Source organism: Babylonia areolata, chromosome 31 (assembly GCF_041734735.1).
Source record: "Babylonia areolata isolate BAREFJ2019XMU chromosome 31, ASM4173473v1, whole genome shotgun sequence".
In the NCBI taxonomy this organism is placed as follows: Eukaryota; Metazoa; Mollusca; class Gastropoda; order Neogastropoda; family Buccinidae; genus Babylonia; species Babylonia areolata.
The window spans coordinates 29,805,310-29,820,274 of record NC_134906.1 but is presented as its reverse complement, the minus strand read 5'-3'; the positions used below and the strand labels follow the sequence as shown (position 1 = coordinate 29,820,274).

The 14,965-nt window shown below is 43.9% G+C and overlaps 1 protein-coding gene and 1 long non-coding RNA gene across 3 annotated transcripts in view; one reads left to right on the top strand and one right to left on the bottom strand.

Annotated features, from left to right (window-relative positions):
* Positions 1–1,518: 1,518 nt before the first annotated feature.
* Positions 1,519–3,751, top strand: LOC143275894 (uncharacterized). Its single transcript, XR_013053477.1, has 3 exons — positions 1,519–1,658; positions 1,694–3,533; positions 3,652–3,751. It is a non-coding gene; the product is annotated as an uncharacterized LOC143275894 (long non-coding RNA).
* Positions 3,159–14,965, bottom strand: part of LOC143275893 (xenotropic and polytropic retrovirus receptor 1 homolog) — a 32,795-nt gene continuing 20,988 nt past the window's right edge. Inside the window, exons 13-18 of one of the 2 annotated variants that reach the window (XM_076580218.1) lie at positions 11,941–12,116; positions 10,156–10,289; positions 7,463–7,645; positions 4,327–5,605; positions 3,802–4,262; positions 3,159–3,299 (exon numbers count right to left, since the gene is read on the bottom strand). In XM_076580218.1, the coding sequence (XP_076436333.1) occupies positions 5,518–5,605; positions 7,463–7,645; positions 10,156–10,289; positions 11,941–12,116 (581 nt within the window). In that variant the 3' untranslated portion in view covers positions 3,159–3,299; positions 3,802–4,262; positions 4,327–5,517. Of the gene's footprint in view, positions 3,300–3,801; positions 5,606–7,462; positions 7,646–10,155; positions 10,290–11,940; positions 12,117–14,965 lie in introns of both variants that reach the window. The other variant, XM_076580217.1, reaches the window with a different exon arrangement.

The following is a 14,965-nucleotide window of genomic DNA, read 5'->3' as shown; positions in this document are numbered from 1 at the left end:
TTCTGACAGTCCAAGAACAGAACAATGGAAGTCACTGAGTATGCTAATCTAGAACCAAAGATGTCTTACTGACAGTCCAAGAACAATGGAACCATTGGAAGTCACTGAGTGTGCTAATCTAGAACCAAAGATGTCTTACTGACAGTCCAAGAACAAGAATGGGGTTCATTGAGTATGCTCCTCTAGAACTAAATGTAACTTGCAGACAGTTCAAGAAAAGAACAATGGGATTACTGACTGTGCTCTTCTAGAACAGTCTGTCATGTATCACAGTCACTCACACATTTCAGTCAATTTGATGACACAACCACACTGTAGTGAAACCCATGAGTTCAGATTAAAAACTGAATCCACCATTAAAAGTCCACCCATGTGCCAGCTTGGTGTTCTTCAACTGTAAAATGTTTGTATCTTGATTAAGAACTCTGCACACAGATGACAGTAAAAACAACAACAATAATAACAACAAAACTTTGGAAAACTATATGCACTCAAAAAACATGATTAAACTCACACACACACACACACACACACAAAACTATAGCAGCAACACTGTCAGCAAACAAAGGGAGCTTAATCCACAGCATGCACACAGTCCAGAAAACTGATACAAATGACACAAATCCAGTCACAGTCCAGAAAACTGATACAAATGACACAAATCCAGTCACAGTCCAGAAAACTGATACAAATGACACAAATCCAGTCACAGTCCAGAAAGCATACAAATGACACAAATCCAGTCACAGTCCAGAAAACTGATACAAATGACTGACAAATCCAGTCACAGTCCAGAAAACTGATACAAATGACACAAATCCAGTCACAGTCCAGAAAACTGATACAAATGACTGACAAATCCAGTCACATTACTGAAAGACATGTCCGGGACACGTAGAGAAAGGTAAGCAGAGATAAAGACACACTTGGTAAGGTCTGATGTAGAGTCTCCATCAGTATCCATATACACTGAGCCGTATTCTTTGCTCTTGTCTTCTTCACTTTATCCATCCTTCTGACGGGCGCAATAGCCGAGTGGTTAAAGCGTTGGACTGTCAATCTGAGGGTCCCGGGTTCGAATCACGGTGACGGCGCCTGGTGGGTAAAGGGTGGAGATTTTTACGATCTCCCAGGTCAACATGTGTGCAGACCTGCTAGTGCCTGAACCCCCTTCGTGTGTATATGCAAGCAGAAGATCAAATACGCACGTTAAAGATCCTGTAATCCATGTCAGCGTTCGGTGGGTTATGGAAACAAGAACATACCCAGCATGCACACCCCCGAAAACGGAGTATGGCTGCCTACATGGCGGGGTAAAAACGGTCATACACGTAAAAGCCCACTTGTGTGCATACGAGTGAACGCAGAAGAAGAAGAATCCATCCTTCTTAGTGTGTATGATCACACATAAAATGTACCCACACACAAACACACACACATGAAAACATCCTATCAGTTCTGAACATAGATACCCAACCCACGTAAATTCTATGTGATCTCAGGAGTATGTTTTACTCTCTTCTATTTTTCATCCTAAATCTGTATCTGTGCACATATGTCTGTATCCAAGCACCTCATAGACAGGTGTTAATGAATGTCTGTATTCAAGCCCCTCATAGACAGGTGTTAATGAATGTCTGTATCCAAGCACCTCATAGGTGTTAATGAATGTCTGTATCCAAGCACCTCATAGACAGGTGTTAATGAATGTCTGTATCCAAGCACCTCATAGACAGGTGTTAATGAATGTCTGTATCCAAGCACCTCATAGACAGGTGTTAATGAATGTCTGTATCCAAGCCCCTCATAGACAGGTGTTAATGAATGTCTGTATTCAAGCACCTCATAGACAGGTGTTAATGAATGTCTGTATCCAAGCACCTCATAGACAGGTGTTAATGAATGTCTGTATTCAAGCACCTCATAGACAGGTGTTAATGAATGTCTGTATCCAAGCACCTCATAGACAGGTGTTAATGAATGTCTGTATCCAAGCACCTCATAGACAGGTGTTAATGAATGTCTGTATTCAAGCACCTCATAGACAGGTGTTAATGAATGTCTGTATCCAAGCACCTCATAGACAGGTGTTAATGAATGTCTGTATCCAAGCACCTCATAGACAGGTGTTAATGAATGTCTGTATCCAAGCCCCTCATAGACAGGTGTTAATGAATGTCTGTATCCAAGCACCTCATAGACAGGTGTTAATGAATGTCTGTATTCAAGCCCCTCATAGACAGGTGTTAATGAATGTCTGTACCTTCTGCTGCACTGGTTTGGTTGTCTCCATCCCTGATGCCAAAAACTGAATGGAGCAGGCAGATTAAATCAAAAATACCAAGCTACCCTTATGCCAAATTCAACAAATAGAGCAGGCAGACTGAATTTAAAATACCAAGATACCATTATGCCAAAGACAGCCAAGATAGCAGGCAGAGTAAAATCACAAAAACATTTTCTTCACTGAGCAACAAAGAAAGCAGAGAAAATAGATCTCTGCAGGGAACAGAATGATTCCTAAAGAAGCCGAGAAGAAAGTTGCAGGTATTGTGTCTCTCTCCCTGAGTGAACATACACATACTCACCAAAAATGAACACACACACACGCACACACACACACACTTACCCACATAACTTCGCTCCCTTTGGACTTGAAACTGAACTCAGAGAGTACAGTCCCTTTTTGTGCAAGCACTATATTCCTGAACAATCAATCGTGCTGCAATGCTGTTCACATGTTTGGTCAATGCTCCATTCGCTTCTTGTTTTCTCTCTTTCTATCACCTGTCATACACACCTCATCTGCTGTTCCACTTAAACTCACAGGTGTTTTCTCTCTTTCTATCACCTGTCATACACACCTCATCTGTTGTTCCACTTAAACTCACAGGTGTTTTCTCTCTTTCTATCACCTGTCATACACACCTCATCTGCTGTTCCACTTAAACTCACAGGTGTTTTCTCTCTTTCTATCACCTGTCATACACACCTCATCTGCTGTTCCACTTAAACTCACAGGTGTTTTCTCTCTTTCTATCACCTGTCATACACACCTCATCTGCTGTTCCACTTAAACTCACAGGTGTTTTCTCTCTTTCTATCACCTGTCATACACACTTCATCTGCTGTTCCACTTAAACTCACAGGTGTTTTCTCTCTTTCTATCACCTGTCATACACACCTCATCTGTTGTTCCACTTAAACTCACAGGTGTTTTCTCTCTTTCTATCACCTGTCATACACACCTCATCTGTTGTTCCACTTAAACTCACAGGTGTTTTCTCTCTTTCTATCACCTGTCATACACACCTCATCTGTTGTTCCACTTAAACTCACAGGTGTTTTCTCTCTTTCTATCACATGTCATACACACCTCATCTGTTGTTCCACTTAAACTCACAGGTGTTTTCTCTCTTTCTATCACATGTCATACACACCTCATCTGTTGTTCCACTTAAACTCACAGGTGTTTTCTCTCTTTCTATCACATGTCATACACACCTCATCTGTTGTTCCACTTAAACTCACAGGTGTTTTCTCTATCACTGTTTACACCTCATCTGTTGTTCCACTTAAACTCACAGGTGTTTTCTCTCTTTCTATCACATGTCATACACACCTCATTTGCTGTTCCACTTAAACTCACAGGTGTTTTCTCTCTTTCTATCACCTGTCATACACACCTCATCTGTTGTTCCACTTAAACTCACAGGTGTTTTCTCTCTTTCTATCACATGTCATACACACCTCATTTGTTGTTCCACTTAAACTCACACGTGTTTTCTCTCTTTCTATCACATGTCGTACACACCTCATCTGTTGTTCCACTTAAACTCACAGGTGTTTTCTCTCTTTCTATCACATGTCATACACACCTCATTTGCTGTTCCACTTAAACTCACAGGTGTTTTCTCTCTTTCTATCACCTGTCATACACACCTCATCTGTTGTTCCACTTAAACTCACAGGTGTTTTCTCTCTTTCTATCACCTGTCATACACACCTCATTTGCTGTTCCACTTAAACTCACAGGTGTTTTCTCTCTTTCTATCACATGTCGTACACACCTCATTTGCTGTTCCACTTAAACTCACAGGTGTTTTCTCTCTTTCTATCACATGTCATACACACCTCATTTGCTGTTCCACTTAAACTCACAGGTGTTTTCTCTCTTTCTATCACCTGTCATACACACCTCATCTGTTGTTCCACTTAAACTCACAGGTGTTTTCTCTCTTTCTATCACCTGTCATACACACCTCATTTGCTGTTCCACTTAAACTCACAGGTGTTTTCTCTCTTTCTATCACCTGTCATACACACCTCATCTGTTGTTCCACTTAAACTCACAGGTGTTTTCTCTCTTTCTATCACCTGTCATACACACCTCATCTGTTGTTCCACTTAAACTCACAGGTATGCCACACACACATCCACATCTACTAAAGATATACATACAACTTTTTTTTTCTTACATCTTTGGTACTTGTTATTCAACTTGTAGTTCCTCACATCTCTTCTTTTCTCTCTTTTGACATTTATTTTTCTACTCATGTGTTCTTTTTTTTAAATTCTTTTTATTATTCACTTTACATGAAAACTCCGAATCTCTCTCTCTCTCTCTGTCTCTCTCTCTCTATACATATATATTCTCACTTCTATTCTTTCGTCGTTTCCTTTTTCAATCCTTCAGTTTGTTTCTTTCTTTTTCGTTCACTTTTCATGGCAACTGTTGATAACTGACGAAATTATATGTACATATTTTATATATCAATTCTAATACATCTCTGAAGCTTTGTTGATGTTGTTGTTTTATAAACTTGCACAGTCACTTCTGTTCTTTTCATCGTTCCATTGTATTCATTCTTCAATTCATGTTGTTTTCTTTCTTTCTTTTTTCTTTTTCATTCACTCTTCACAATAAACCTCTGCTGTTCTCTGGTCAAATCAGATCTGGATTCCTAAAAGTGTCGAACAGATTCACACCTGCTGTTTGATACCTGACTGTTTCCTAGTCCAACATTTCTGCAAGGTAAATAACAAAAAATACAAAAACAACAACAACAAAAATCAACAACACCCCACCCCACCCCCCTCAAAACCCTGCGTTTTCATTCAGCTGTGCTGTGCCCTTGACAAATTCAGAAGCTACGCACAGTTCATATGTAAGCTACACTCAAATTTCATAAGCTACACAAACGATTCATTTGTAGGCAACACATCACTCACCCGTAAGCTACACACAACTCATTCACTAGCTATATATGACTCATTTGTAACGTACACATCACTCATTCATAAGCTACAAATGACTCATCTATATGCTACACATCACTCATCTGTAGCCTGCACATCACTCATTCATAAGCTACAGACACAACTCATTTGTAAGCAACACATGACTCATCAGTCAGATACACACGACTCATCCATAAGTGACACACATTTTACTAACTGGCTTGACAAATGTGTTTCAACAGCTGATCTGCCACACACGTGTTACCGGTTAATGTGCTACACGCGTTTGACGCGTTTGTCTCCATTGACGAGGGGAACGCGTTCATCGTCTTCATCGACAAATAGACGTCCGTCCTTCTTAGACCTGAAAGCACACGATATAAGCTGTGAGCTTCTTGTTGCTGTGCTGTCTGTGTGGACATGTAGTACAATAAACACATGCCGCATGCAGCAAAATAAGACCAAATGAATATGCTTAACAGCCAAAAAAAGCATAAGACGAGACAGAGCGTAAACCTGACAAGATGGCGTGGAGAGCCTTGGCCAAAGGAATGATTCAGCGCTTATAGCTTTTAGAGGAGTCTGATTGGCTAAGAGCGGACCAGGCAAGACAGCTCGTCTTTTCACTGTTAGCAGCGCGAAATTTGGCCAAGCAGAGCAAACCGATAGGCCTAGTTTGCATCGGTTTGACATGGTACAGTATATGACACCAAATAAAGATTTGTTTAAACCGAAACACAACAGCAGGGCCCTTGAGACATGGGTAACATTCATCCAAACAACAACAACAACAACAAAGAAACCAACAAAACAACACAAACACCCTCCCCCCACTAGCACACACACACACACACACACATATATACATACACACACACGCACACATACACACACACACACACACACACACATACACAAAAGTAAACAGAATTGCTTTAAAAAACATACATAGAGATATGTTCACTATAATTTTTTTTTTTAAGTAATTTAAAAAATGTACAAAAAAAAAAAAAAAAAAAAAAAAAAAAAAACGAAAAAAAAACAACCAACAATGGAAAAGCTTAAAAAAAAATGCAAATATATTTATTGTAATCAAAACAGTGGAACAACAACAAAAACCAAACTGAATTAAGGAAAAACAAAGACATGCTCCCAAAACAGAGTTATGTTCGTTACAACATAAATTAGGAGATAAAAATCACCAATGAAGAAAGCAAGTAGAAGCACCAAACAAAACAAAACAAAAACAACAACAAATAAACAACCAAAACACACACACACACAAAACAACCTCCACCCCCCTCCCCTGCCCCCCCTCCCCCCCCCCCCACACACACACACACAAAACAACCTCCCCCCCCCCACACACACAAAACAACCTCCCCCCCCGACACACACACAAAAAAAAGAAGAAAAAAAGCAGTGCAAGACCTGCATACAACATAGATAAAAAAAATTTTTTAAAGTAAACAAAATTTTAAATGCAACTTCTCAGGAGGTGTCACTGCATTCAGACAAATCCATATATGCTACACCAAATCTGCCATGCAGATGCCTGACCAGCAGCGTAACCCAGCACCCTTAGTCAGGCCTGCAGTGCGTGCTTATGTATCTGTGTATCTATCAGAGTGGATTTCTTCCACAGAATCCTGCCCCAAGACACTTTCATTGCCATGGGTTCTTTTTCAGTGCGCCAAGTGCATACTGCACACAGGACCTCGGTTTATCATCTCATCCAAAGCACTAGACACTCAATTTCCTTTCTCCAGTCAAACTTTGAAGAAAGTGCAGGACTGTGATTGGAAGCCAGAAACTCACAGACACTGTGCTGTCTGACACAGCTGGGCCAACAGCAAGCTGACACCTGTGTCATCAATGGTGTCTCTGTTGCAACGGGAAATCATTTACAGCTTGTCTTTTGTGAAGGACTATAAATCTCAAACTAGGAGGCAAAATTGCACCGGCTCTTAGTGCTGCAGCTTTGGTGGCTAGCTGACCTCTAGGGAACCATCCCAACACTCACTGTCCTAAAACCCTCTTGGCCGAGAGAGTGGGGATGTAACTTGCGGCAAGACACTTTCCACTATAATCAAATTCTAGCCCAGATAGCTGGGACAACACATGTCTCATCAGCTGTTCCGATGGTCATAGGCGGGTATGGCTGTCATACACTGTCTGATAAGCATCTTTCCCACTGAGCCACCCCCTCCCCAGCACTCACTTGAAGGCCAGACGTCGGTCCGTGAGACGAGCCTCGACTCCGTCATCGTCGTCCATGATGTCGATGATCTGCTGCTCCACGTTGGAGTCGATGGGGCCGATGGAGATGTCCCTCACCGCACGGAACTGACCGCAGTTGTTCAGGTGCTCGTTCTCCAGTCGGAAAAAGTTCCACACAAAGCGTCTGTCGGGACAGAGGGAAGGAGTACAGCCAGGTGGAGTGGTGTGTGGTGTGGTGGATGGGGTGTGGTGTGGTGTGGAGTGGTGTGGTGTGTGGTGGAGTGTAGTAGAGTGGAGTGGAGTGGTGTGGAGAGTTGTGCGGTGTGGTGTGGTGTGGAGTGGTGGATGGGGTGTGGTGTGGTGCGGTGCAGTGGGGTGGTGATGTGGTGTGTAGTGGTGTGGTGTGGTGTGTGGTGGAGTGTTGTGGTGTGGTGTGGGTGGAGTGGAGTGGAGTGTAGTGCGGTGTGGTGTGGTGTGGTGTGGTGTGGAGTGGTGGATGGGGTGTGGTGTGGTGCAGTGCAGTGGGGTGGTGATGTGGTGTGTAGTGGTGTGGTGTGGTGTGTGGTGGAGTGTTGTGGTGTGGTGTGGAGTGGAGTGGAGTGGAGTGTAGTGCGGTGTGGTGTGGTGTGGTGTGGTGTGGTGTGGTGTGGTGTGGTGGATGGGGTGTGGTGTGGTGCAGTGCAGTGTGGTGGTGTGGTGTGGAGTGGTGTGGAGTGGAGTGGAGTGTAGTGCGGTGTGGTGTGGTGGATGGGGTGTGGTGTGGTGCAGTGCAGTGTGGTGGTGTGGTGTGGAGTGGTGTGGAGTGGTGTGGAGTGGAGTGGAGTGTAGTGCGGTGTGGTGTGGTGGATGGGGTGTGGTGTGGTGTGGTGCAGTGTGGTGGTGATGTGGTGTGTAGTGAAGTGGAGTAGTGTGGAGTGGAGCAGTGTGGTGTGGTGTGGTGTGGTGTGGTGTGGTGTGGTGTGGAGTGGTGTGGTGGATGGGGTGTGGTGTGGTGCAGTGCAGTGGGGTGGTGATGTGGTGTGTAGTGAAGTGGAGTAGTGTGGAGTGGAGCAGTGTGGTGTGGTGTGGTGTGGTGTGGTGTGGAGTGGTGTGGTGGATGGGGTGTGGTGTGGTGCAGTGCAGTGGGGTGGTGATGTGGTGTGTGGTGGAGTGTTGTGGTGTGTAGTGGTGTGTAGTAGAGTGGAGTGGTGTGGAGTGGAGTGTAGTGCGGTGTGGTGTGGTGCAGTGGGGTGGTGATGTGGTGCAGTGCAGTGTGGTGGTGATGTGGTGTGTAGTGGAGTGTTGTGGTGTATGGTGGAGTGTTGTGGTGTGTAGTTGAGTGGAGTGGAGTGGAGCAGTGTGGAGTGGAGTGGAGCAGTGTGGAGTGGAGTGGTGTGTGGAGTGGAGTGTTGTGGTGTGTGGTGGAGTGTTGTGGTGTGTAGATGGAGTGTTGTGGTGTGTAGATGGAGTGGAGTGGTGTGGAGTGGAGCAGTGTGGAGTGGAGTGGAGTGTTGTGGTGTGTGGTGGAGTGTTGTGGTGTGTGGTGGAGTGTTGTGGTGTGTGGTGGAGTGTTGTGGTGTGTAGATGGAGTGGAGTGGTGTGGAGTGGAGCCATGTGGAGTGGAGTGGTGTGGTGTGGTGTGGTGTGGTGTGGTGAGTGGAGCAGTGTGTACTGGAGAAATGTACACTGGTGTGGTGTGTAGTGGTGTGGTGTGCTTTAACCACCCGGCTATTGTGCCCATCAAAGCAATGTATCAAGCCACAGGCTCTTCTTCAGGCAAATGAAATGAGTGACAGACAGACAGACAGACAGACACAGAGACAGCTCACAGTTCAGCAAAGGACAGGGAAGTCACAGGAGAGGACACCAGAAGCAGAGGAGGGTGAGAAGAAAGGGAAGGCAAGTGAGTGGATCTGAGGGAGTGAGAGTGTGTGTGTGAGAGAGTGAGGGAAAGACGAGGGCAAGGATGGGAACAGCACAGAACAGAATACACTTGCAGGCAGGGAAAAGAGCAAAAAGAAAGGGGGTGGGGGAGGTGGGGGGGGGGGGGGGGGCACTGGGGTCGGGGGGGGGGGGGTGCCACACTGTGGCAATGATTGTGCTCTCCTTGGGGACCCCAGCTAGGATTTCACACAGAGAAATCTGTTGTGACAAACAGTGATGCAGTTAACTTAAACACAGTCCTGCACAATACGGTGCAGTCAATTCCCTACAACAAAAGATGGGAATCTGTTGTGACAAAAGGTTTTACAACGCAAAACAACGCAACACAACACAACGCAACACAACACAATGCAACACAATACAACACTACACAAATAAAGCAATACAACACAGCACAATACAACACATATAACACAATACAAAACAACACATACAGCACAACACAACACATATAACACAATACAAAACAACACATACAGCACAACACAACACATATAACACAATACAAAACAGCACATACAACACAAAACATACAACACAACGCAATACAACACATACAATAAACACAAAGCAACACAACACACACAACACAACACACCACTTACAAAACAACACAATACAACACAATGCATACAACACAATGCAACACAACGCATACAACACAGCACAACACAACACATCACATACAACACAACACAGACAACATAATACAACGCAACACACACAACACAACCGACTCCCCACAACACCAAATCGGGCCCCAGTTCCTACCTGAACACTTCCAGCAGGGCCAGTATGGTGCCCAGAATCTCACTGTGGATGATCCCCCCTTCCGCCAACGTCAGCTTCAGCGACCAGATGAAACGAAGGATGAAGTCTTCTATCATGGCAAAGTAATAGTAAGCCTGCACACAGAGATAATGATGGTAACAGACCCCGTTCTTTGGGATCAACGTCCTCAGCCTCTCCGTCACTCATCTTGGCAGCAGTCTTTCAAATCCAGTCTGAAGACCCACCTTTTCCCCTCCTGAATAATTCCCAACACCTCATCTCTTTCCAGTATGTACTAAAAGCTACTTTCGTTTTCTCTGCATAGGCGGATAGTAGTTTGCACAGGACAGGAATGTCAGATCCCTGCCGGAGTCTGCACTAGTGGGTCACGGTTAAGTATGTGTAATTAAAGGATCATAAGTGAGTGTGTGAGTCTGAGAGCGTCAGAATTTGTTGGTCGCATTTTTGATTGTGTACTTACAAAATTTATGATTGTGTGCAATGACTTGTATGCGCATGTGCATGTGCTTGTATGTGTTGCGGTTGTGTGTGCGGGGATGAATAATTTTAAGTAATGTTCGGTATCTTGTGCTCAATTATTCGATTTACATGTGTGTTCTATTTGTAAACACCTTGGACTTATTTTCAAGATTAGGTAAATGCTCATAGCAATAATAACAACAATAACAATAATAATAATGATAATGATGGTATGACTACAACCAGATGAAACGCAGGATGAAGTCCTTGATCATGGCAAAGTAGTAATACGCCTGTGCAAAGAGATAATGACGATGACCATGATGACGATGATGATGATGATATGACCACTACCACTACTACTACTATATTTAAATAGCACTTCTGAACTTCTCAAAGTGTGATAACGATGATGATGATATGATAATAATGATACAACTACTACTGCTACTACTACTATATTTAAATAGCACTTTTGAACTTCTCAAAGTGGGATAACGATGATGATGATAATGATACAACTACTACTATTATTATTACTACTACTACTACTACATTTTAATTCCAACACAGACCTTGGAAGGCATAGACGAGGATCCTGTTGTCCACGGCCCCCTTGTTCACACACACATACAGTCCCCCCTTGCCCCTACCCCCCACTCCCCCCCCACACCCACACCCCTGTTGTCCCTGGCCCCCTTGTCCACACACACACACACCCCTCCCCCCCCCCCAACACCCTCCCCCCCACACACACACCCACACCCCTGTTGTCACCGGCCCCCTTGTCCACAACCCCCCCCCCTCATCCCCCCACAGACCTTGAAGGCATAGATGACCTCCTTCTCAGAGGAACCCATTGTCCACGGCCCCCTAGTCCACACACACACAGACAGCCCCCCCCCCCCTACACCCTCCCCACACACACCCACACCCCTGTTGTCACCAGCCCCCTTGTCCACACCACACAGACCCCCCCTCCCTCCCCCTACACACAGACCTTGAAGGCATAGACGACCTCCTCTCTGAGGAACCTGTTGTCCCCAGCCCCCTTGTCCACACACACAGACCCCCCTCCCTCCCCCTACACACAGACCTTGAAGGCATAGACGACCTCTTCTCTGAGGAACCTGTTGTCCCCAGCCCCCTTGTCCACACACACAGACCCCCCCTCCCTTCCCCTACACACAGACCTTGAAGGCATAGACGACCTCTCTGAGGAACCTGTTGTCCCCAGCCCCCTTGTCCACACACACAGACCCCCCCCCCCCACCCACCCCACACTCCCTCCCCCTACACACAGACCTTGAAGGCATAGACGACCTCCTCTCTGAGGAACCTGTTGTCCCCAGCCCCCTTGTCCAGCAGTCCCCAATCCATCTTGATGTCCCAGGTGTACGTGTAGCACGAACTGGCCACAGTGGCCACGATCAGCAGCCAGAAAAACACACTGTTCTGTCGGTGCTCATCGCCGTGAAGCTCTGAGGACAGTGTCATCGTTATCATCATCATCATCGTCATCATTGTCACTGTCATCATCATCATCGTCATCATCATCATCATCATCACTGTGGCCACGATCAGCAGCCAGAAAAACACACTGTTCTGTCGGTGCTCATCGCCGTGAAGCTCTGAGGACAGTGTCATCATTATCATCATCATCGTCATCATTGTCACTGTCATCATCATCATCATCGTCATCATCATCATCATCATCACTGTGGCCACGATCAGCAGCCAGAAAAACACACTGTTCTGTCGGTGCTCATCGCCGTGAAGCTCTGAGGACAGTGTCATCGTTATCATCATCGTTATCATCACTGTCATTGTCGCCATCACAGTTATCATCATCATTATCATCACTGTCATTGTCGCCATCATAGTTATCATCATCATTATCATCACTGTCACTGTCGCCATCATCGTTATCATCATCATTATCATCACTGTCAATGTCGCCATCATAGTTATCATCATCATTATCATCACTGTCATCATCGCCATCATAGTTATCATCATCATTATCATCACTGTCATTGTCGCCATCATAGTTATCATCATCATTATCATCACTGTCACTGTCGCCATCATCGTTATCATCATCATTATCATCACTGTCATTGTCGCCATCATCGTTATCATCATCATTATCATCACTGTCAATGTCGCCATCATAGTTATCATCATCACTGTCAATGTCGCCATCATAGTTATCATCATCACTGTCATCATCGCCATCATAGTTATCATCATCATTATCATCACTGTCATTGTCGCCATCATAGTTATCATCATCACTGTCATCATCGCCATCATAGTTATCATCATCATTATCATCACTGTCATTGTCGCCATCATAGTTATCATCATCATTATCATCACTGTCACTGTCGCCATCATAGTTATCATCATCATCACTGTCATTGTCGCCATCATCGTTATCATCATCATTATCATCAGTCATTGTCGCTATCATAGTTATCATCATCACTGTCATTGTCGCCATCATAGTTATCATCATCACTGTCAATGTCGCCATCATAGTTATCATCATCATCACTGTCATTGTCGCCATCATAGTTATCATCATCACTGTCAATGTCGCCATCATAGTTATCATCATCATCACTGTCATTGTCGCCATCATAGTTATCATCATCATTATCATCACTGTCAATGTTGCCATCACTGTCAATGTCGCCATCATAGTTATCATCGCTGTCATTGTCACCATCATAGTTATCATCATCATTATCATCACTGTCATTGTCGCCATCATAGTTATCATCATCATTATCATCACTGTCATTGTCGCCATCATCGTTATCATCATCATTATCATCGCTGTCATTGTCACCCTCATAGTTATCATCATCATTATCATCACTGTCATTGTCGCCATCATAGTTATCATCATCATTATCATCAATGTCATTGTCACCATCATAGTTATCATCATCACTGTCATTGTCGCCATCATAGTTATCATCATCATTATCATCACTGTCAATGTCGCCATCATAGTTATCATCATCATTATCATCACTGTCATTGTCGCCATCATAGTTATTATCATCACTGTCATTGTCACCATCATAGTTATCATCATCATTATCATCACTGTCATTGTTGCCATCATCGTTATCATCATCATTATCATCAATGTCATTGTCACCATCATAGTTATCATCATCACTGTCATTGTCGCCATCATAGTTATCATCATCATTATCATCACTGTCAATGTCGCCATCATAGTTATCATCATCATTATCATCACTGTCAATGTCGCCATCATAGTTATCATCATCATTATCATCACTGTCATTGTCGCCATCATAGTTATCATCATCATTATCATCACTGTCATTGTTGCCATCATCGTTATCATCATCATTATCATCACTGTCATTGTCACCATCATAGTTATCATCATCACTGTCATTGTCGCCATCATAGTTATCATCATCACTGTCATTGTCGCCATCATAGTTATCATCATCATTATCATCACTGTCACTGTCGCCATCATAGTTATCATCATCATTATCATCACTGTCATTGTCACCATCATAGTTATCATCATCATCATCATCACAGTGCCCACAATCAGCAGCCAGGTAAACACTGCTCCTCCCTGTGAAGCTCTGTTGGCAGCGTCATCATCATTGTTATCATCATCATCAATGTCATCACCGTTATCATTGTCATTACTGTTGCCAAGGTAATTCTCCCTCACCTACTGTAATTAAACCAAGAAAACTTCACCTTATTTATCAGCCATCCACCAACACCTGTTGTAATTTAACCTAGAAAACTTCACCTTATTTATCAGCCATTCGTCAACACCTGTTGTAATTTAACCTAGAAAACTTCTTATCTGTCAGCCATCCGCCAACACCTGTTGTAATTTAACCTAGAAAACTTCACCTTATTTATCAGCCATTCGTCAACACCTGTTGTAATTTAACCTAGAAAACTTCACCTTATTTATCAGCCATTCGTCAACACCTGTTGTAATTTAACCTAGAAAACTTCACCTTATCTGTCAGCCATCCACCAACACCTGTTGTAATTTAACCTAGAAAACTTCACCTTATTTATCAGCCATCCACCCAACACCTGTTGTAATTTAACCTAGAAAACCTCACCTTCACAAGCAGCAAGTCCCCCCTCATACTCACCCCCTCCAACAACACAACCATCACCTACCCAAGACCCCAGCCCTCAACAACATGCAAGGCATCAGCCAAAAGACTGTTAACCCTCCCCCTCCCCACCCCACCCTTCCCCCATCACCTATGTGTACTTTGTACACAGCACTGAAGAC